Source organism: Pantherophis guttatus, chromosome 2 (genome assembly GCF_059756535.1).
Source record: "Pantherophis guttatus breed Tessera chromosome 2, ASM5975653v1, whole genome shotgun sequence".
Classification (NCBI taxonomy): domain Eukaryota; kingdom Metazoa; phylum Chordata; class Lepidosauria; order Squamata; family Colubridae; genus Pantherophis; species Pantherophis guttatus.
Window position 1 is genome coordinate 269,629,979 of NC_142064.1, and position 23,869 is coordinate 269,653,847.

Genomic DNA, 23,869 nt, shown 5'->3' on the forward strand with positions numbered 1-23,869 from the left:
AAATAATTGGAATATTCATATTCATATTGATTAATATACAAAAAAGATAGTTATATAACTAATTGGTTTATATTAAAATGTTGAATTTGTATTAAACAACTGTAATATTACATAATTAACCAATGTGAGGATGGATATAAAAATAGATGACAATGGGAAGGGGTATAATATAGAATAGAAGGGAAAAATTGAATTTGATTAAGATTAGAGATGAGAATGAAGGGTAATATTGGTTTTTTTTAAAAAAAATAGATGAGGAATAAATATGGCAAAAAGGAAATATAGAAATTGTAAATTTAATTGAAATGACTAAACACTGTTTAAATTTGTGAACCAGCCAAACATTCTGTTCAAAGAAAATACCCTGTATGTTTGTATGTGTGTTTGTCTAAAAAAAAAAAAAACTTTTTTAAAAAAAACAACAACCAAAAAAGGTAGGTGCGTCTTATACTCCGATCTGTTTTATACTCCGATGCGTCTTATACTCCAATGCATCTTATACTCCGAAAAATATGGTAGTTTGGAGAACTGTCAAATACCACCTTTGGCTGGCCCCGGAAGGGTGGGAATGGAGATTTTGCAATATCCTTCCCCGAGGAGTGGGGTAGAAATGGAGATTTTGCAGTATCCTTCCCCTGCCACACCCACCAAGCCACACCACGCCCACCAAGCCACACCCACAGAACCGGTAGTAAAAAAAATTGGATTTCACCACTGGGTCAGGACACATGATCCCCTTTTGTGACCTTTTTATAAACAAAAGTCAGTGGGGAAGCCAGATTCACATATCAACCCTGTTACTAACTTAACAGCTGCAGTGATTCACTTAACAACTGTAACAAAGAAAGGTCGTACAATGGGGCAAAATTCACTGAACAAATTTTTTGCTTAGCAGCACAAATATAGGGCTCAATTGAGATCGTAAGCCGAGGACCACCTGATCTGATTTTAAGAGGGGGGCTTTTTAACCCTTAGTTACATCAATCCCAGGATTTGATGTAATTATTTGATGGACTTACCTATGTCATTGAAGGGAGAAGGACAGGTCTTACTACTGGTTTTTTCCCCTCCTAACACAATTGTTTCTATTTTATCTTTCAGAAGACAGGACGGTGAGAGAGGCCATTGAAAAGGAAGATGCTTCCAGGAAGACCGTGTCCTCTGAGGTTGCCGTGATTGAAAGTGGGTACCTGTTGGAAATGTTGTGGTTGGGGAGGAAGGGAGACAGGAAAATGGAGCACCTTAGATGTTCTGCTCCGAAACCAGGTTCCCACATTGCATCAAGCCATGACTTGCTTTCCTGTGGTTTCTGGAATGAAGTCTCCATTTGTATATCTCCACAAATATTGCTAGTTGCAGCTCCATCCAGTTGACCAGTACAAATACCGTATTTTTTGAGGCTTTTTTTGGCCTGTTTTCAAGGCTTTTTCTGAGAAAAAGGCTTGAAAAAAGGCTGGAAAATGGCATAAAAGGCCTCAAAAACAGGCCGAAAAAAGCCTTGAAAAATGGGCTGGAAAATGCCTCAAAACGGGTTGAAAAAAAGCCTCAAAAATGGGCCAAAAAGCCAAAAAACAACCAGGCCGAAAAAAGCCTCAAAAACGGGTTGAAAAAAACCCCAAAAATGGGCTGAAAAAAGGCCCGAAAACGGAGCGTGTGGAGGCTCAAAAAACAGCCAGCAGGTGGATGGGGCTTTGACAATATTCGAACTATAAGACACACAGACATTTTCACCGCTTTTGGGGAGACAAAAAAGTATGTCTTATAGTCCGAAATATACGGTAGTCCTCCACCTACGACCACAATTGAGCCGAATATCCTTCTCCGGCCCAGAATGTAATAGTGAAGCTGTTCAGCTAGGATTGGAGAGACCCAGTTTCTTGTCCCCTTTCTACCGTGGGACTCTTTGGGCCAGCTCCTCCCTCTTAGTCCCAGAGCTGGGATAGGGATGGCGAGGTGGGGAGAGGTAATTGGGAAGGTCGGGACTAGAAGTGGAGAGACCCAGTATTCATATTAACGATGTGCTTGATGGTTAATTGAAAGAACTGTATTCTTGCTTTCAACTTTCCTGCCAGAGTGTTTATGGAGATGCTCAGTCATCCCAGGTCATGGTTGTCCCAAAGGTGCTTTCTTTTCAAAAGGCAACTCAACTTTCTGGTTTTTCTTTTGAAGACATTTTGCTTCTCATCCGAGAAGCTTCTTCAACTCTGACTGGATGGTGGGGAATGGAAGGATTTATATTCCTTGCAGACATAGGAGAACAAAACCCATCAGGACAAGATTCAGCAATCCATCTGTCAGGTTTCGATGTCGTCTCAAATAAATTGCATTTCCAAACAAATAGTCTTTGATGAAATCTTTCATTTATTAAGCACGACAATCTGTCCCCGATTATGTCGTAGCCAACACTGACTTCCTGACCCCAAACCTTCCCTTACCGTTCCCCAATTCTCTGCGTCTCATTGGCCATCTTCCAAATCACTCTCCCCATATCTACTACTTCAGCTCCCAGGAATGTTCCCCCTCCCATCTCATCTCCTAGGGGATATTATCTTCAGGGAAAATAAGTAGGTGAAAAGTCAAGCGTCCTCTTGCCAGCTGCCCCCTTTTCTCCTCCTTATGTCAGCATTGGAACGAATGTAGTTTGGAGTGCTGACACCATCTGCATTTAAAAGACAAAGCAGCAAAGTCCACATTTTTGACAGAGAGGACCACTGTTTTGAAAGAGGGGTCAAAGAGGCCTTCTGTGTCAAAATTGAACAGCCCTCTCTCAACAGAGGGGTGGGGGGATATGACATCATCTATCTCCAGTTTGCAACACAGTCTTTTCAGCAGTTCCAAGAAGGCTTCACACCAGAGGTGGGCTGCTGGGGGTTCAGGAGAACCTCTAGCTAAGATTCTGTCCAGCTCGAAGAACCCCCAAACCCCACTCCTGACTGCCCCCGCCCACCCCGCCTCACCCCTCCCAGGAGTCCCCACACAGCCGGTTTTGGAGGCAGATAATTGCAAGGCGTGTGTGGAGCCTCGGGGAGGGCGAAAAACGGGCCTATCGGAAGTTCAGGAAGGGCCTCCAGAGCCTGGGGAGGCCGTTTTCGCCCTCCCAGAGGCTCGAGGAAAACCTCCGGAGCTCAGGGAGGGCAAAAACACCCCCCACCCACCCCCCTGCTGTGGTGCAGGAGGCTGACTAGGCCATGCCCACCATGGCCACGCCGACCCAGCAACCGGGCAGAGAACCCCTTGCTAAAATTTTTGAAGCCCACCCCTGCTTCACACCCATTTGCACCAGTCAGGTGACTCTGAGGAAACAGATAAACCTCCAAGTGGCCTCAAAAGGCTCTCTAAAAGAATGCAAATGACCCGCCGGCCGCAAGGAATGTAAATCCTTCCCTTCCCCACCATCCAGTCAGAACTGAAGAAGCTTCTTGGATGAGAAGCGAAACGTCTTCAAAAGGAAAAGCAAGAAAGTCCAGTTGCCTCTTTGAAAAAAAAGGACCCTTGGGGGTTTTTTCTGCAAGGTGAATTTGGGGCCGAAGTTTCTGTGGTGTTTTTTTTTTTAGTGATTCCAGGCAGGGATGGGTTGCAGAACAATCAGGATGGGAAGCCACACGAGACACCCTTCGGAGAGAGCAACGGGACAGATGCAGAAGAGTGTTGCGAACATCTGGGTGATGCCAAGGTCCAAGAAGAGAAAGAAACAGCTGAGGAAAGAAAAGACGCAGCAGCAAGTAATCTTGTTTCACTTCTTTGGCTCTTTGTTAATCGGAGTTGGTTTTAATTACCGTATTTTTTGGAGTATAAGAACCACCGGAGTATAAGACGCACCTTAGTTTTTGGGGAGGAAAATAGAGGGGGGGGAGGAAATTATGCCTACCAGGTGTTCATCTGGCTAAGTCCCAGCGCATTAGTTCGCTTGCTGGGTTGGGGTTTTTGGGTTTTCTGGTTGTCGGAGGGAGCAGCAATTAGAAAAGCAGGCAAAGCACGGAAGATCGCTTCGCTCGCGTTGGGACTGAAAAACAGCTTCAAAAGCACAGCTGATCCTCAGAGGGAGCTCCAGTGACTAAAGCAGGCAAAGCGCGGAAGGGGTAAGAGAAGGCAGCAGCTGTTCCAGGTAGCCTGAGTGGCATAGGAGGCTAATGCCTCCTACTAAGGCAGCATTTAACATCCAGCTGCCTGCAATTACTGCGAGTTCAATTCTCACCAGGCTCAAGGTCGACTCAGCCTTCCATCCTTTCTAAGGTGGGTAAAATGAGGACCCGGTTTGTGGGGGCAATAAGCTGATTTTGTAAAAATATACAAAAGTATGAAGGCTATTGCTTAATGCATTGTAAGCCGCCCTGAGTCTCCGGAGAAGGGTGGCATATAAAAATAATTTTTTTTAAAAAAAATAGCCATTTTGGGCACCATGCAAGGTTACATTTGAAATATAAGACACACCCAAATTTTCAGCCTCTTTTAGGAGGGGAAAAAAGTGCATTTTATACTCCGAAAAATACGGTAGTTCCCGAGGTTCCCCTTTTTTTTCTGGGGAATATCTCTCTCTCCTTTCAGCTCTCTATTATCCGCATGAGGTTCCTTCATTTTCTCCGTTTTCTCACAAAGCACGCAGCAAGGGTGAAACTGCTGAAAGAATTGAATGCCCCAGACCAGAAGTCCTCGATATACAACCAATTCGTTTTGTGACCGTTGAAAAGTACAGGTAGTCCTTGATTTACAAGAGTCGCTTTAGTGATCATTCAGAGTTACAACGGCCCTGAAAAAAAAGTGATAGGATCTTTTTTCCCATTTAACGACCACTGCCACACCCTCCTGGTGTTGTGATCAGACATTCAGAGGGTTAGCAGCTGCTTCATATTTATGACAGTTGTGGTGTCCTGGGGTCATCTGATCCGCTTTTGTGACCTTCTGACCAGCCAAGTCGACGGGGAAGCCGGATTCATTTAAAAACTTAGCTGTTACTAATTTAACAGCTGCAATGATTCATTTAACAACTCTGGCAAGAAAGGTTGTAAAATGGGGCAAAAGTCACTTAACAAATGTCTCATGTAGCAACATAAAAGGTTCACCAACACTGCTATATTACCACTTTTTATGATCTGGATGACATCCTTGTTAAATCTCTCTCTCGCTCTTGTATCTCTCTCTCTCTCTCTCTTTCTCTCTGTCTCTCTGTCTCTCTCTGTCTCTCTATCTCTCTGTCTCTCTTTGTCTATCTTTCTGTCTCTATCTATCTCTGTCTCTGTCTCTCTCTCTCTGTCTCTCTCTCTCTGTGTGTGTATCTCTCCCTGTCTTTCTCTGTCTCTCTGTCTGTCTGTCTGTCTCTCTCTCTCTGTCTCTCTGTCTCTCTCTCTGTCTCTCTCTCTGTGTCTCTGTCTCTCTATCTCTCTGTCTCTCTTTGTCTATCTTTCTGTCTCTGTCTCTCTATCTCTGTCTGTCTCTCTCTGTCTCTCTATCTCTCTGTCTCTCTTTGTCTATCTCTCTCTCTCTCTCTCTCTCTGTCTCTCTCTCTCTCTGTGTGTATCTCTCCCTGTCTTTCTCTGTCTCTCTGTCTGTCTGTCTGTCTCTCTCTCTCTCTCTCTCTCTCTCTCTCTCTTTGTCTATCTTTCTGTCTCTGTCTCTCTATCTCTATCTGTCTCTCTCTCTCTGTCTCTCTCTCTCTGTGTATCTCTCCCTGTCTTTCTCTGTCTCTCTCTCTCTCTCTCTCTCTCTGTTTCTCTCTCTCTCTCTCTCTCTCTCTCTCTCACACACACACACACACACACACACACACACACACCAGAAGGCATTGGATAATCTGCAAAATCACCCTTGCAAGGCTGGGTCACTTGCAAATCTTGATCTGCTCAGTGTCACCAACGAACAAACAGTGATGGGAAGGACTCGGGAATCGTCTTTTCATGTAGCGGTTTTATTTTAGCAACGTGGAGGAATCATGCAGCAACAGGTTCAAGAGCTTGAAGGAAGTTTATGGAGAACGCGTGTTGCTCCAAAGAACAAAGCAACCGGATGCATTGTTGAGAAAATAAGTCCCCTTTAATGTTCGGGAGTTTTGTAGCACGTTTGAAAGGAGAGAGTTCCAACAGGCAGCAAGAGTCCTGGTTTCTTGTCGGTAGAATTGAATGCAGGATAGATCTTCTGGATAAATTCAATGCGTTGTCCAATTCTTGGATAATGGAAGAAAACTACAGACATGCAAAGAAGGATCATCCTAAATCATGACCATGGATAAAGCTTAAAAATTAACCAGTGTGTCTCAACCTCTGGCACTTTTAAGATGTGTGGACTTCAACTCCCAGAATTCCCCAGCCAGCATGGCTGGCTGGGGAATTCTGGGAGTTGAAGTCCACACATCTTAAAAGTGCCAGAGGTTGAGATACAGTGGATTAAATTATGTAGCTCAAAGCTGATGTTAATGTTTCAAGGTCTCAAATATCTAAGGGTAGATAATGCTGACTGGGCAAATGTTGAGGAGGTTGGCCAGGTTTTGAAATCTTTTTAAGATAACTATAGGGATCCTGGAACTCCCCTTTCCTGAGGGGACCACGACCCTCCGAAGTCCAAACCAGTATGCTCAAGGGCGAGAGATACTGGAAATTTCATTTCAACCTCTGGAGGCTCAAAACGTGTGGCTTGAGTTCAACGAATCAGCTACCAGCCATGCCAAAACGTCACTTAACAACCTGAAGAAAACCTGGAAACTAGGAATTTTGTTTTTGTTTTGTTTTTTTTTCCCCTCTGGGGAACGCTCCCCTTAACCGCAGCGGTCTTCCGCTTGGGGAGCTTCAGCGGTGACCTACAGCGTACACGTTTCGGCCTGCGCAAATGTAAAACGAAAGGCCGATTCCCAGAATCTCGAAGGCGATCACGAGGAAGGACACGAGGAACACGGTGTCCGTTACCGTCTTGAACCACTTTCGCACAGGCGTACCGCATCCCTGTTTTTTCACGGGCCAGTCATTTACCACAGATTTATGGGAAACGGTGTTCAACCTGCAGATGCCCAGCGCTGGTTGGAAGCTGGTTGGGTGGTCGCTGCAAGAACATGGGTAGGTTCCCATCTTATCCTGGAAAAAGGTGTTGTTTTTCCAATTTTCCGGCCCGCTCCAGCCACAACAAGACATTTTGACCTGGACGTAATCCCAAGTTATCTCTTTGTGCTGGTTGGCCTGGTCCATTGGGTTATAGTTCTGGATGAGGCTGAGGACATTCTTGCCGAGGTTGTCATCTATCATCTGCTGTTTTAAGTAGACGAACAAGCCAGGGAAAAAGTGGAAGAGGATAAGGACTATCAGGAACGGGATGTAGGCCATCAAAATGAATTTTATTCCAAAGTAGAATCCGAGAATGCCCCATAAGCCGAGAAACATGGCGACGGCGCCAACCACGATGAAAATGTACAGCAGGATTCGGAAGGAGTCGAAAACGGACTGCAGGGCGGTGACGTAGGCGCTCTTGGTGATCAAAACCCAGAGGCCTAAACTGAACATGGCAGCTCCCATGAGAAACAAAAGGACGTTGAAGAAGCAGAACAAGCCCTTGAGGCATTTGCAGCAACAACACGGCATTGTTGCTTTTTCACAGAACTTCTCCTCAGAACTCGGAACCTTCAGCTTCAAAGGAAAGAAACACGGCGACCAAACAGAATCGCTTGGCTTTGTTTCCAGGTGGGTCTGAACCATAGAAAAGCCATCCTAGGAAGACAATGATAGCATTGTCTCTCGAGGGCACTCTAGCCAGGTCCAGTCTTTATGATCCGTCCTTTAGACTTGAGCGGAACCCCAAATGGCTGTTGGCTTCAGGAATGGCTCTAGGACAGTGATGGCTAACCTTTTTGCTGTCGCGTGCCAAGAGCGTGGGGGGGGGTTGTGCGCGCACGTGCCTACACCCATAATTCAATGGGCCCCACCCCCGTGCACGTGACTCCGCCCACCGCGCTCCCCACGCTTTTGGCACGCTATGGCATGATAGTCCTGGTGGGCCCGTTTTTCGCGTTCTGGAGGGCTTCCGGGGGCTGGGGAAGACTGGTTTTGCCCTCCCCAGGCTCCTAGAAAGCATCTGGAGCCTGGGGAGTGCAAAAAACAGGCCTTCCGATCCCACCAGAAGTCAACAAACGGCCGTGTCCGGCCTCCGGGGGGGGGAGGCCATTTTCACCCTCCCCAGGCTCCTAGAAAACCTCTGGAGCCTGGGGAGAGCGAAAAACGGCCCTTCCCCACCGCCCTGGAGACCCTCCGGAGGCCGGAAACAGCCTGTTTCCCGACTTCCGGAAGGCCCGAAAATCAGTTGGCCAGCGCATGCATGTGCGCTGGAGCTGAGCTAGGGCAATGCTCACGTGCCCACCGATATGGCTCTGTGTGCCACCAGTGGCACACGTGCCATAGGTTCACCATCACGGCTCTAGTATAAGACTAGCATCTAAAGCAGGGGTGGGGAACGATGGGCCTTTTATGACTTGTGGACTTCCACTCCCATGCTGGCTCAGAAATTCTGGGAATTGAAATGTACAACTCAGAAAGGGGCCATCGTTCCCTGTGCTGGCTCAGGAATTCTGGGAGTTGAAGTCCACAGGTCATAAAGAAGCCATCGTTCCTTGTGCTGGCTCAGGAATTCTGGGAGTTGAAGTCCACAGGTCATAAAGAAGCCATCGTTCCTTGTGCTGGCTCAGGAATTCTGGGAGTTGAAGTCCACAGGTCATAAAGGGGCCAACGTTCCCCATCTCTGATCTAGAGCTTCATAATGGCATCCTATGCTTTTCAATTTCTTACTTCAGTCGAAATATTTTCCCAGAGATTTGAACACCCTTTGAGTTCCTAATTCAGCTTTAAGCCTCTCTAGGAAGGTTTTATGGAATTCCAGGTCATTAAAAATGCGAATGTGTCATTATTCTCCCCTCCCCCTCCTTTCCTGGAATTAGGCTCGTCCTGATCCTGCTTGGCTTTTTGTGGGACATTAAGAAATGGCTTTGTCATCCAGCTTGGGGCCCTGACAGTATGGATGAGCCTGTGTCATGGTGGTGTTTTGCCCTAGCTACGGATCCCAAAGAATGTAGCACACACAAACACAGAACAAAACTCAGTTTACTTCGAAACACAGTCTTTTGCAAATGCAGGCTGTTAATAAAATGTTCTTAACAACCTGCCAGAAATTCCACAGATAAAATAGAGTCTTACAAGAGTTGGCAGAAAGCCCAGAAGCCAGGTTTGCAGAGAAAATCCAAACTCAATGATCAGCGAACGAACAAACGTTGTTTCCTGCAGCTTTTTACAAGCTGTGTGCAAATTTAAATAGGCTAAGGGAGTGGCCAATTAGCCCCAGGCCTTACTCTCGAGAAGACCTTCTCCTGAGTAACCACTCCTGCCTTTTTATTATTTACTAGCTGTACCCGGCCACGCGTTGCTGTGGCTCAGTCTGGTTAAATGGAAAAGACGAAGATCTTCCCCATTGACTTTGCTTGTCAGAAGGACGCAAAAGGGGATGACATAATCCCAGGACATTGCAACTGTCATAAATATGAATCTGCTGTCCCTCCCCCATCTCTCTCTCCCTCCCTCCCTCCCCCTCCTTCTCTCCCCCCTCCCTTCACCTCCCTCCCTCTCTCTTTCTCTCCCTTTCTCGTTCTTTCTCTCCATCTCTCTCTCCCTCCATCCCCCTCCTTCCCGCCATCCCCCTCTCTCCCTCCCTTCCTCCCTCTCTCGTTCTCGTTCTCTCTCTCTCTCCCTCTCTCTTTCTCTTTCTTTCTCTCTCTCCTTCCACCTCTCTCCCTCCCTCTCCCTTCCAATTAATGATCAACGTCGCAACATTGCACACCTAATACATTTATTTTATTTTATTTTATTTTATTTTATTTTATTTTATTTTATTTTATTTTATTTTATTTTATTTTATTTTATTTTATTTTATTTTATTATTTCTATACCGCCCTTCTCCTGCGGGACTTAGGGCGGTGTACAGCCAAGATAAAACATAGCATATAAAATTTAAAAACATTTTAAAAAACAATTAAATAATTTTGGCACAAGTTTAAAACAACCCAATTAAAACCAAATTCAAATTAAAAACTGAGAGGATGGGATCAAGCCAGCCCAGGTGGCATGTGTTGGTTTTATGCCCAACAGATGGCGCTGTTTTTCAAAACATGTTTTTACCTGTCACCTGTCACAGGTGTGACATCTATATAATAGTAGGTATATAAAAACACGCGCATATTCGAATGCATCGTTGTGTCAAAATTTCAAAGCAATCGCTGCAGAACTTTCGGAGATTTAAGATTTTGAACAAACAAACATTTACATTTTTATTTATATAGATTATTTATTAGTTTGATTTATATGCCGCCCTTTTCATGGCGGCTTACAACGCATTAAGCAGTAGCCTTCATACTTTTCTATATACTTGCTTAGTAGGGCTTTCAGCGCCCCTAAGTGGTGTTCTTTTTTATACAAAGTCAGCTTATTGCCCCCACAATCTGGGTCCTCATTTTACCTACCTCGAAAGGATGGAAGGCTGAGTCAACCTTGAGCCTGGTGAGATTTGAACTTGCAGTAATTTCAGGCAGCTGGCAGTACATCTTCTTCAGCCTCCTCACTGTCCGACTTGAGCACCGGCTGCACAGGCTGCTGACGTGACACCACACCAGCCTCCTCGTCGTCGGGGTCAGCAACAATCCGCGCAGGCCGCTGGCGGGCCACAGCAGGTGGAGTTGAATGTAGTATGTCTTGTTTTTCTCAACCTTGGCCATTTTAAGAATGGGTGGACCGTGGACTTCAACTCTTGGCTGGCTGGGGAATTCTGGGAGTTGAAGTCCACCCATCTTAAAGTAGCTAAAGTTGAGAAACAGTGTAATATACTATGAATATTCTTGGCTGCTAGTTTATACTTTTTTGCATAAAAAGGGTCTTTCTTATTCTGGTTTTATTTTGGTTTTTTATTTATTTATTTATCCTATTTAGGAATTTTTAATTGTTAGCCATCGAGAGTCCTGTGTACAAAGGGGATGGCCATATAAATGTCTGAAATAAATAAATAAATACAGTATATAAAGGTGGCAATTAGTTTATTTGCCTCAAAGGGCCATCCATTCTAGAAATACGTCCCATCTCTCAGATTGGGTACTCAGTGACACAAGCTTACCCTAGACCAGGGGTGTCAAACTCAAGGCCCGTGGGCTGGATCCAGCCCATAGGGGTGCTTAAATCTGGCCTGTGGGGCCGGCCTGGAAATAGCAAAGGACGGCCTCCTGTAGCACCTTGCCGCCCAAAACAGGGTGCAGAGGGGCCATGCACATACCCCCGTGGCCCATTTTTAGCCTGGATGGCCTCCTGTACCAGCCTGCTGGCCAAAATGGGTCACGTGGGAGCCACATGTGCCCCCCGCCCCGCCAGCCTGTTTTCGGCCTGGACGGCCTCTTGCATCACCCTGACGGCCAAAACAGACAGTCTGTCTATCCACAACGCGCCCCATTTTAGCCGGCAAAATGCTGCAGGAGGCCATCCAGCCTGAAAACAGGCCGTGGGGGCGCCACCCGCATCCCGTTTTGGCCAGCACGGTGCTACAGGAGGCGTCTCCCCCCCCTTCCCACCGGACCGCCGAGGGGAACTACAATGCCGATCTGGCCCTCGAAGAAATCCAGTTTGACAGCCCTGCCCTAGACCAAAATGGCACCGGCTATTGCATCTTTATAACGAAAGTTGGTAACCCAAGAAAAATGTCTGGTGGTCTTGAAAGCCACGCAGTGTCTGAAAAGATTGCCTGCTGACACACCTTTGAGGCGTGCGCCATCTCTAACGTGCCTTTGAGTAGAGCGAGTGACCACAACAATTGGAAAGCCTGCAAGTAAACTGGGTTCTTTGTAATTCCTCACCAGCCAAGAAGATTTGAGATCCTCTTTTTTGACCCCCTATATTCTGCACTTTCTATTTTTTCTTTTTATTCTTGGTTTAGCTTTTATTATTTCTTTAATCTCTTACAAATGTAGTTAGTTAGTTTATTTTATTTTATTTTTTTAAATTTGATTTATATGCCGCCCTTCTCCGGAGACTCAGGGCTGCTTACAATGTGCTCAACAATAGCCTTCATCCTTTTGTATATTTATACAAAGTCAGCTTGTTGCCCCCACAACTGGGTCCTCAATTTACCTACCTTAGAAAGGATGGAAGGCTGAGTCAACCTTGAGCCTTGGCGAGATTCGAACCTGCAGTAATTGCAGGCAGCTGGTCTTAATAACCAGCTTAATAACAAGGTGCCTTAGACCACTGTACTACCAAGGATTTATTTATTTATTTATTTATTTATTAAGCTTATATGCCGCCCTCTCTCCGAAAAGGACTGGCTCACAACAATATAATAGACAAATCAATATGAAATGTTCAAAACCATTTAATAATATTTAATATTTAAAATTTAAAATTTTAAAATAGTTGCAAGTAGTCCTCGATTTACGATCATACAGGTCGTCCTCGACTTACAACCGTTCATTTTTAGTGACCATTCAAAGTTACGACGGCACAGAAAAAAGTGACTTTTTAAAAAAGTCACAGTTACAACCAATGCAGCGTCCCCATGATCACGTGATCAAAATTCAGACGCTTGGCAACTGACTCATATTTATGACAGTTGCAGTGTCCCGGGGTCACGTGATCACCTTTTGCGACCTTTCTGACGAGCGAAGTCAATGGGGAAGCCAAATTCACTTAGCAACCGTGTTACTAATTTAACAACCACAGTGATTCACTTAACAACAGTGGCAAGAAAAGACGTAAAATGGGGCAAAACTCACTTAACAAATTTCTCACTTAGCAACATAAGAGTTTGGGCTCAATTGTGGCCGTAAGTCGAGGACTACCTGTAACTGAACCCAAAATTTCTGTTGCTAAGCAAGACAGTTGCTAAGTGAGTTTGGCTCCATTTTAGGACCTTCCTTGCCACAATTACTGTTAAGTTAGTATCATAGTTGCTATGTGAATCTGGCTTCCCCCATTGGATTTGCTTGTCAAAAGGTCGCAAAAGGGGATCACATGACTGCGAGACACAGCAACTGTCATAAGTATGAACTAGTTAACAAGCGCTCGAATTTTGATCATGTGACCAACGGGAATGCTGCAACGGTCATGAGTCAATTTTTTTTCGAGTACCGTAATAACTTCGGTCACCAAACGAATGGTTGTAAGTCGAGGACTGCCTGTGCAACAAAAATAAACTGCCTTCAAATGAACAAACCCAGGAAGAGGAGAACTCCAGATACTCCACCCTGTGATCCAGAGTCCTCCTTTGAAGCCTCACCTCACCTTTGACCTGATGGATATCCCAAACACCAAACAGGAAGGGAAAGAAAGTTGTACAGCCGATACAATTTTTATTTTGCAAAAGTTGGAGAAACGGAGCAAGCGATACAATTCCAGACAGAAGAGATTTTCCCCTGGGAATTGAGGAAGTCAGCCTGAAAAGCGGGGTCTGAATAATTTGAGAAAGGATGAACCAGCTTCAGGTAGGAATATTTGCGGAGGAAGTCCACCAGTCTAATCTCCCAACTTGATCCAAACTGCACAGAAGGAAGAGGGTACGTACCCAGCGCAAGGAGTTGTCCGGAAGACATACGGAGCATCCTAAATCTTATTACGGCGGTGAATAAAACCTAAAAGTTCATAACATTTGCACCCATTGATGCTCTTGGCTATAAAAGGAAGGAGCAAGATAAGTAGAGGAATTTGGGTTAATGCTCCAGTAGGGACTGCCAAGCACCGTCTAGAACAAGGAATCCAGTTCCCTCTTTCCTCGTGGATCGCATCCAGGCTCCAGGCGGGGGCGTCGTCTTCAGTACTGGCACGTTTTGCCTTTGCAAAGGCAGATAGAGAGCCCTATCCCCAGCACCTCCGTGATGCCCACTCCGATGCAGACCCCGAGAAAGACGTTGAAATTTTCCTGCAGCCAGTTCTGCACAGCCATCCGGCACCCGTGCTTCTTCACGGGCCAGTCGGCCATGGTGCTTGAGTTTGAATCGGTCTTCAGAGCACAGAAACCTGTCCCTATCGAGGTGTCCTCCGTCTGGTTGCTGCAAGAACATGGATAGAAGCGCATTTTGTTCGTCCAAAGGATTTTGTTGAGTTGCCAGTCTTCGGGTCCGGTCCAGCCGCAGCACGAGAACTTGAATTGAACAAAGTCCCAAGCGGATTCGAGGACCTGATTCATATCATCCGAAGGGTTATATGTCTGGAAGAGATCAATCACCACCTCGGGCATTCTGGCTTTCAGTGAGCTCTGTTGGAAGTAGATCATCAGACCAGCAGTGACCTGGGCCGAGAGGATGAACACCAGGCAGGTGAGGTAGATGCCAAGGGCACACCGGATGCCACAGAGGGCCCCTAAGGATCCCAGGAAGCCGAGCACCATGGTGACGGCACCGACTCCGATGAAGACGTAGAGCCCAGCTTGGAATGAGGGCACCGAATGCTGCAGGATGGGAATGAAGGATTTTTGGTCAACCAAAATCCAGGTTCCAATCCCGACCATCAGGGCCCCCAAGATAAAGAACAGGTGATTGAAGAAGAAAAACAAGTACAGGGTGACTTTCTTACAGCAATATCCCACCTTCATCTTCCTTTGAACAGAATCTTGGGACTTCTGCGTAGAACTCGGAACATTCAACTGAAAAAAATAAAACGGAGTCCACCAGCACAATGGAAGAACTGTATGTCGCCATCTGTGGAGCTTCTATCCTAGGCTTACTAAACTTTAATCCATTCTATTTCTTTCCCTCTTATTTATTTATTTATTTTTTCATTTGGGCCCAAGTCAGTGTTGACTCCTGACGATCACCTGGACACCACGTCCCTGCACTAAAATGAGGGAAGGATCACAAAGACAGCAGTTGATTTAGTTAGACAAAGGCTGTGTTCCTCGAACAAATGTTATTGATGATGTGTTATCTCTAAGCCCCTTTCATTCAATCATCAGTAAGTCAGCTGGAAGGGATCTTGGAGCTCTTTCGAGTCTGGGGGTCAGCAACCTGCGGCTCTGGAGCCGCATGTGGCTCTTTCACCCCTCTGCTGTGGCTCCCTGTCACTCGAAATATGCGTCACAACCACCAATGTGCGACACCCGCCGGCCCGCGATTTATTGAGCTTTTCAATCCCAGGTAGGCCAATCATGCAATGCTCTCTACATGGGGCTCCCCTTGAAAAGCACCCAGAGGCTCCAACTGGTCCAGAATGCGGTCGCGCGGGCGGTTATGGGCGCAACTCGTTGTGCCCACGTGACACCCCTCCTGCGCGAGCTGCACTGGCTCCCAGTGGTCTTCCGGGTGCGATTCAAGGTGTTGGTTACCACCTTTAAAGCGCTCCATGGCATTGGACCTGGATACCTTCGAGACCGTCTTCTGCCACCAGTAGCCTCCCACCGGGCCGGTTTGCTCCCACAGAGAGGGTCTCCTCAGGGTGCCATCGGTCAAATTATGTCGGCTGGCGACACCCAGGGGGAGGGCCTTCTCTGTGGGAGCCCCAGCCCTGTGGAATGAACTGCCCCCAGAAATGCGTAAAATCTCTGATCTCCATGTATTTCGCTGTGCCCTCAAAACCTTCTTGTTCCGCCAGGCTGGGCTATCAATGTAAAGATTTTAATTGGTTTTAAATGGGATTTTAAATTTGGGGGTTTTATAATTGAGCCTATCATTTAATAATTTTAATTATTTTTAAATTTTGTCTGTCTTTGTGCTTTTAATCAGGCTGTACACCGCCCTGAATCCTTCGGGAGAAGGGCGGTATAGAAAAAAATAAATAAATAAATAAATAAATAAATAAATAAATAAATAAATAAATAAATAAATAAATAAATAAATCATATCAATCAATCAATCAATCCAAGAAAAGAAGAGTTTCAGAAGAAAACAGAACGTTTACTTCAACTACATATCCTAGTTTTGTGGCCACTCAAGAAATAGCCAGGCACGGGAAGGGTTTTGTGGCTCCCGGTGTTTTCTTTTCTGTGGGAAACAGGTCCAAATGGCTCTTTGAGTGTTTAAGGTTGCAGAGCCCTGTTCTAGTCCAACCCCCTGCTCAAGCAGGAGACCTGATATCTGTGATAGCGAACCTATGGCACGCATGCCATAGGTGGCACGCAGAGCCCTCTCTGCGGTCATACGCGCCATCACCAGCTGCACTTCCGGGTTCCGTCGTGCGTATGTGTGCTGGATAGCTGGCCGGTACGCATGTGCACCAGCCAGCTGCTCTCTCCTGGGTTCCATCGGCCAGCTGATTTTCGAAGAACCCGGAAGAGAGCAGCTGGTGAGTGCGCATGCACGCAACGGAACCCAGAAGTGCAGCTAGCTGCCACACACATGCGCACAAGCCAGCTGCTCTCCTCCGGGTCCTGGCGCTCCGGCACGTGCGCACACACAAACACACGCTCCACTTTTGGCACTTAGTGCCGAAAAGGTTAAACATCACTGCCCTATACCATTTCAGACAAATGGTTGTCTCTCTTCTCAAAAACCTCCAGTATTGGAGCACCCACAACTTCTGCAGACCAATTGTTCCGCTGGTTAATTGTCCTCGCTGTTAGGAAGCTTGTCCTTAATTCCAGGTTGCTTCTCTCCTTGGTTAGTTTCCATCCATTGTTTCTTGTCCTGCCTTCCGGGGCTTTGGAGAATAAGTTTCTTCTGAGCGCTGTTTCGATTTCCCAGTGTTTTAATCGTATTTGTTTAAAACAGTGATTCTCAACCTCAGCAACTTTTAAGATGTGTGGACTTCAACTCCCAGAATTCCCCAGCCAGCAGGCATGCTGGCTGGGGAATTCTAGGAGTTGAAGTCCACACATCTTAAAAGTTGCTGAGGTTGAGAAACACTGGTCTAACTGTTTTTCTTGTTCTCCTGAAACGTATTTTCTCTGGGAAAGGGGATTTGAGATGCTTGTCTAACCCCATTTTTATCTACTACATAGAACAAATAACCACTAGCCCACCCATCGATTTTAGCAGCTCCAATTTTTTTTAAAAAAATTGATTTATATGCCGCCCTTCTCCGGAGACTCAGGGCGGCTTACAATGCGTTAAGCAATAGCCTTCCTACTTTTGTATATTTGTACAAAGTCAGCTTATTTCCCCCACAAACTGGGTCCTCAATTTTGCCATCTTGATAGAATCTTGACAAAATTCCAAACAACCACGTGTATTAAAATTAAAGAGTGTGGTTGCAACAGCACTTGGACTAAGAAAAAAGACTCACAAGCTTGGTGAAACTCAAAACGACATACCTAAAAATTCATAGGAGATGAGCAAAACACCTCTTGATCCGTGTCCTTTGCGTCTTGTTCTAAAATGTACGATCCCAATGCTATTTGGGTAATTGGGGGAACAGAATGGATGAGCTTTGATTTCAACAGTCTTAACATTAAATACGGGTAGTAACTGATCGCAGAGCGAGTGTTCAAAGTTACAACAGACCTCCCCGGGGGGTACTTGTGATCTGGATTCAAAGTTCTGATGAGGGTGACTTCCACTTCCCCCCTCCCCCCAAGTCATGTGACCGTATTTTGCGCACTCCGCAACTGGATCACGGTTTATAATCTCCTGGAGACACGACAACCGTGTTTTGTCCAAAATCGGCACCTGCTTTTTGGCAAAACCAAGCCCATTGAGAACTATTGGGTTGCAGTCGCTTTACCATCATGGCACCTGCTTACTCAATCGTTTCAAAACAAGGCCGTAAAATCAGGTCAGTCACAATGGGTGACCCTGATTTATGACCTTCATGATTTGCAGCCATGATAAGCGTCAGCGCTCCAGAAAAACCTCCGCTCCAATTAAAAACTCTTGAGGCAAGCATTTTCTCAAAGTTCCATTTATTAGAGTAGGTTTACTGGCACATCTTGGGAAAACCCGAATCTGAGAGTTCCAGGTTTTCCCTCAGTAAATCAAAACCCCCAAAACCATCATCCCCTCACTCCTTAGTCGATCACATGCTCCAATCACCATCCGTCCCATCATGAGACAGCACTCCAACCACTCCTTCTCCAGATGCAGGCTCATCCTGACCTTGACCGACAGGAAGAATGCTATTTTGTCTAAATACAAACTCTCAATTAAATCCCCCCCCCCCTCCTACTTTCCCACACATGAGAAGGTGGCAGCTTGGAAGTTTCCGGCCTAATATGGCTTCCAAAACTGACAATAAGCCAGCTCCATTACACTCATAACTCAAGGACTCATGGTAGCCTTGGTAGTACAGGGGTTTAAGGCACCCTGTTATTAAGCTGGTTATTAAGACCAGCTGCCTGCAATTACTGCAGGGTTCGAATCTCGCCAAGGCTCAAGGTTGACTCAGCCTTCCATCCTTTCTAAGGTAGGTGAAATGAGGACCCAGTTGTGGGGGCAATAAGCTGACTTTGTATAAATATACAAAAGTATGAAGGCTATTGCTTAACGCATTGTAAGCCGCCCTGAGTCTCCGGAGAAGGGCGGCATATAAATCAAATTAAAAAAAAAAAAAAAAGGACTGCTGTATACTATCCTTAATTTCTTTGAAATAGTGGTTCCCGGACTAGAAAGATCAAATAGATCCGAGGTGGTGCAGTGGTTAGAGGACAGTACTGCAGCTGTTTCAGCTGACTGCTAGTTCAGCAGGTCAGCAGATCAAATCTCACCGGCTCAAAGTTGACTCAGCCTTTCATCCTTCCAAGGTGGGTAAAATGAGGACCCAGATTGTTAGGGGGCAATATGCTAATGCAATATGCTTATATGCAATATGCTATATGCTAACTTTGTAAACCGCTTAGAGAGGGCTGTAAAGCACTATGAAGCGGTATAGAATCTAAACAATAACAATAACAAGTCTCCTTTCCCGCCCTGCCAGATTCCTGGAGATTGCTGAAGACTGGGTTTAATTTCGCTCAGCTCAGTAGATGTTGCTGCGAGGCCCCGTTTTAAGTCTTAATACAATAACAACAGAGTTGGAAGGGACCTTGGAGCTCTTCTAGTCCAACCCTCTGCTCAAGCAGGAGACCCTATACCCGTGATGGCGAACCTATGGCACGCGTGCCACAGGTGGTACGCAGAGCCATATCTGTGGGCACGTGAGCGTTGCCCTAGCTCAGCTCCTGTGTGCATGCGTGCATCGGCCAGCTCATTTTTGGACCTTCTGGGCCCACCGGAAGTCAGGAAATGGGCCGTTTCCGGCCTCTGGAGGGCCTTTGTGGGGTAGGGGAGGCTGTTTTTGCCCTCCCCAGGCTCTAAGAAAGCCTCTTGAGCCTGCCGAGGGCAAAAAACGGGCCTACTGGGCCTACCAGTAACCTTTTTGTCGTTGTGTGACAAAAGCGAGGGGAGCGCGTGTGTGTGTGTGTGTGTCAGGCACACATGCATAGGGGGGCATTAAAGTATGGGTGTGGGCATGCGCATACGCGACCCCCCCATGCTCCTCCCACTTTTGGCACGCGACGCCAAAAAGGTTAGCCATCACTGCCCTATCCCATTGCAGACAAGTGGCTGTCCAGCCTCTTCCAGTGATGGAGCAACCACAATGTCTGGTGGCAAGCTGTTCCACTGGTTAATTGTCCTCACTGTTAGGAAGTTTCTCCTTAATTCCAGGTTGCTTCTCTCCTTCATTTGTTTCCACCCATTGCTTCTTGTCTTGCCTTCTGGTGCTTTGGAGAATAGGTTGACCCCCCCTCTTCTTTGTGGCAGTCCCTCAAATAATGGAACACTGCTATCATGTCATGTCTAATCCTTCTTTTCATTAAACTAGACATACCCAATTCCAGCAATTGTTCTTCGTGTGTTTTTAGCCTCCAGTCTCCTAATCATCTTTGTTGCTCTTCTTTTGTTCCAACAGACCATGATCAATCACAAGAAAAAGAAGCCCACCTTCAGTTGGAAAAGTCTATCCAGGAAATAGCAGCAACTTTGGGAAAAGTTGGAGGAGACACTCTGCAAGATGCGACGCCGCAAAAGACCTTGGGGGATGACGGTAGAACAGATGGTGGCCAGGGATCTCTCCCAAGCAAGAAAGCCAAAGCGAATCCGTACAAATGCATGCAGTGCGGAGAAAGCTTTTACAAGTGGTCCCAGCTGATAATCCACGAGAGGGGTCACAGCCGAGAGAAACTGTACAGCTGTCCCCGGTGCGACCAGAGTTTTTCTTCCCGCCACGCCCTTCTCAGCCACGAGGCAAGCCATGTGAGTGAGAAACCGTACCAGTGCTCCGACTGCGGGAAAACCTTCCGCGAGAAAGCCTATGTTCTCCAACACAAGAGGATCCACACCGGGGAGAGGCCATACGCTTGTTCCGAGTGCGGGAAAAGCTTTTTCCGCAAGGGGTCCCTGATCCTGCACGAGAGAATCCACACCGGGGAGAAGCTGTACAGATGCCCAGACTGTGGGAAGAGCTTCAACCGTAAGCCGCACCTTGCCGTCCATCGGAGGATCCACACGGGGGAAAAGCCGTACGAGTGCTCCGATTGCGGGAAGACCTTCACCGTGAAATCGGCTCTCAATGTACACATGAGAACTCATTCGGAAGAGAAGCCCTACCAGTGTCCCGACTGTGGGAAAAGTTTCCGTGAGAAAGGAACGCTCAACATCCACAAACAGAGCCACACGGCGGAGAAGCCTTACCAGTGTGCCGAATGCGGGAAATGCTTCAGTTACACCGCATCGTTTCGGAGACACAAGAAAACGCACTCAGCCGGATCAGCTCTCAAATCCTACGAGTGCCCCGAATGCGGGAAAAGCTTTGGCCGCAAGGATTACTTGATCACACACCGGAGAATCCATACGGGCGAGAAACCTTACATGTGCTCCATATGTGGGAAGAGCTTCAATCACGGAGCAACTCTGGTTACACATAAGAGGACCCACACAGGAGAGAAGCCTTACGAGTGCTCCGAATGCGAGAAGAGCTTCAAACAGATTTCTGGTTTAATTACGCACCGGAGGACGCACACAGGTGAGAAACCCTACGAATGCCCTGACTGCGGGAAACGCTTCATCCTGAAAGCATACCTTGACGTACACAAGAGAATTCATACAGGAGAACGGCCGTATCAGTGCTCCCATTGCGGGAAGGGGTTCTCCTGCTCCTCTTACCTTTTAAGGCACGAGAAAACCCACACGGGGGAACGCTCCCACACCTGCTCAGACTGTGGCCAAAGCTTCTACTGGAAACGCTCCCTGATCATGCACATGAGGAAGCACACAGGGGAGCAGACTCTGCACGAGTGCAAAATCTGCGGCAAAGGCTTCAATTGGACATCCGCTCTGACCATCCACATGAGGACCCACACGGGGGAGAAACCTTACATGTGCTCGGAGTGCGGGAAAACTTTCAGCGGGAAGTGGATCCTCATCCAACACAAGAGGATCCATACGGGCGAGAGACCCTACAAGTGTCCCGAGTGCGGGAAGAGCTTCCACGCAAAGTCCTCGCTCTTTGCCCACAAACGGACCCACACGGGGGAGAAGCCGCACGAGTGCGCCGAGTGCGGGAAAAGCTACAGCGTGAAGGCCAACTTTGTGGCGCACATGAGGACCCACACAGGGGAGAAGCCCTACGAGTGCTCGGACTGCGGGAAAAGCTTCTACAAGAAAGACCGTCTCATGACGCACAAGAGGACCCACACGGGAGAGAAGCCGTACCAGTGCTCCGAGTGCGGGAAAGGGTTCAACTGGAAGGTGGGCCTGATCAACCACACGAGAATCCACACCGGCGAGAAGCCGTACTCCTGTACTGAGTGCGGGAAGTGCTTCCATAAAAAGGACCACCTGGCTCGCCATGAGATCATCCACACGGGAGAGAAGCCCTATTCCTGCTTCGACTGTGGGAAGAGCTTTAATCAGAAGGTTGCCCTGATTGTGCACAAGCGGACTCATACGGGAGAGAAACCCTACAAATGCTCCGAGTGCGGGAAAAGCTTCAGCTGGAAGAGATCCCTCCTCACCCACCGGGCGGCTCACCTGGGGAAGAAGGCCTACCAATGTTCCGAATGCACGGAAAGCTTCAGCCAGCGATCCCTTCTCGCAGAGCATGAAAGGACCCACACAGGTGAGTTCCTGTAGGACAGCGAACCAAGGCCCCTTTATGACTTGTGGACTTCAACTCCCAGAATTCCTCAGCCAGGACACTAGTGTTCTGCCCCAGCTACAGACCCCAAAGAATGGAGCACACACAAAGTCCGTTCAACCTTAGTTTACTAAATAAACCAGTTTTTTACAACAACGGCTGTTAATTAACTGCATTAACAGCCGCCAAGAATTCAAAGAATAATACTGAAAGCTTATTGTGGTTGGCAGAATGCCCAGAAGCAATTTGCAGGAAGCTGATAAGATAAGCAAGACAAGACACGAAGGTATGTGAACGAAGTTGTTCCCTGCAAATTGCTTCAGTCGGCATTCCTCCTTAAATAGGCTAAGGGAGTGGCCAATTAGCCCCAAGCCTTACTCTCGAGACCTTCTCCTGAGGAGCCACTCCTGCCTTTTGGCAGCTCTGTGCGCCCGTGCATCGAGAAGAGGCTCCTTCTCTTCGTCCTCTTCACTTAAGGGAGATTCTGGAGGTTCTGAAGGCCCTGGCTGAGTCCCTGCCTCTGGCACCACATCTTCTCCAGCCTCCTCATTGTCTGACTCGAGTGCCAGCTACACAGGCTGCTGGCGCAGCACCACACCAGCCTCCTCGCTGTCGGAATCAGCTACTAGCTGCACAGGCCGCTGACGGGCCACAACAACTAGGAGTTGAAGTCCACAAGTCACAAAAGGTTCTCCACCCTTGCTGTAGGACATCTGGTTGAAAAGAAAGAATCTTTTTCTTTCTTACGGGGAAAGAAAACGGCTCATGCGATTTCAGAAAATCTTGAGATGAGTTCCTGGTGTTCTCCCAAAAGATGCTCTTGCAAAAGGCATCTGGACTTTCCTGGGTTTTTTTTTTTCCCCCCTTGAAAATGTTTTGCTTCTCATCCAAGAAGCTTCTTCAGTTCTGTCGTCTTGGAGTGAGAAGCGAAATGTTTTCAAGGAACAAAACAAGAAAGTGCAGAGGAACAAAAAATGATTAGGGAGCTGGAGGCTAAAGGGCCCAAAGAACAGTTACAGAACAGAACGTGCTAAGCCCAGGTTTGTATTATGTTTGATTTTTTTTTGTTAACCCGTGTGACTAAAAGACTGTTAAAGGTAAAGGACATTTCATTCTTTCCCTCCTTTTGCATCCTTGCATTCTATTCCACTGTTTCTTTAATATTAGTGTAACACTTTGTTGTCCTGCGGTGAGTTGGCCGAAGCAAGTTGGCCGTGCTGAATTGTCATTAGACCCTCCTCTGCTGGCACAGGTGGGACAGGCCCAGGGGTGAAATCTAAAATTTGTTACTACCGGTTCTGTGGGCGTGGCTTGGTGCGGGGTGTGTGTAATGTGACTGGGTGGGCGTGGCCAATTTTTTTTTTTTTTACTTTTAAAAACATTTTTTACATGTAAAACCATGTTAAAAAAATGCTTTCAAAAGGCTCTGACGATCCCAGCTGAGTTGCCTGATCGGCAGGCAACTCAGCTGGGATCGTCAGAGCTTGGCTCGTCAGAGCCATTTAAAAGTAAAAAAAAGGCTCTGATGATCGCGCTGCTCAGCTGGGCATGGGGAGCGGGGGCAGGGATTTTTGCTACCGGTTCTCCAAACTGCCCGCCGCCATTGCTACCTACTCGCCCGAACCGGGAGCATTTCACCCCTGGACGGACCAATCCGAGGGGGCGAGACAGCCCCTCAAAGCTTTCAGCCTTGCAGGATTCTGTTAATGTAACCTTAGAATGAAGAGAGGGCTAGCAGAGCTGGTTGGGCATCTTGGCTTCTTGTCTAAACCGCCTCGCAGGGCTGACACCGTTTGTAACATCCACATCTTCCAGCTCCTCCTGTCACATCCACAATT

At 47.0% G+C, this 23,869-nt stretch overlaps 2 protein-coding genes and 1 pseudogene across 4 annotated transcripts in view; 1 reads left to right on the forward strand and 2 right to left on the reverse strand.

The window, feature by feature from the left end:
* The window catches only part of LOC117662563 (uncharacterized), a 47,929-nt gene that overhangs the window by 18,092 nt on the left and 5,968 nt on the right, over positions 1–23,869 (forward strand). The window contains exons 8-10 of one of the 2 annotated variants that reach the window (XM_087884171.1): positions 1,102–1,182; positions 3,555–3,722; positions 19,806–22,013. In XM_087884171.1, the coding sequence (XP_087740297.1) occupies positions 1,102–1,182; positions 3,555–3,722; positions 19,806–22,013 (2,457 nt within the window). The remainder of the gene's footprint in view (positions 1–1,101; positions 1,183–3,554; positions 3,723–19,805; positions 22,014–23,869) is intronic. The other variant, XM_060691212.2, reaches the window with a different exon arrangement.
* LOC132711697 (CD82 antigen-like) lies at positions 5,884–8,487 on the reverse strand. Its single transcript, XM_060691249.2, has 2 exons — positions 6,601–8,487; positions 5,884–6,252 (listed from the first exon to the last, which is right to left on the reverse strand). Exon 1 carries the CDS (start codon positions 7,671–7,673, stop codon positions 6,777–6,779), a length of 897 nt encoding a protein of 298 aa, XP_060547232.2. The 5' UTR covers positions 7,674–8,487; the 3' UTR covers positions 5,884–6,252; positions 6,601–6,776.
* LOC117662610 (CD82 antigen pseudogene) lies at positions 13,323–14,678 on the reverse strand (annotated as a pseudogene). The gene has a single exon (XR_015731770.1). The product of XR_015731770.1 is annotated as a CD82 antigen pseudogene (transcript).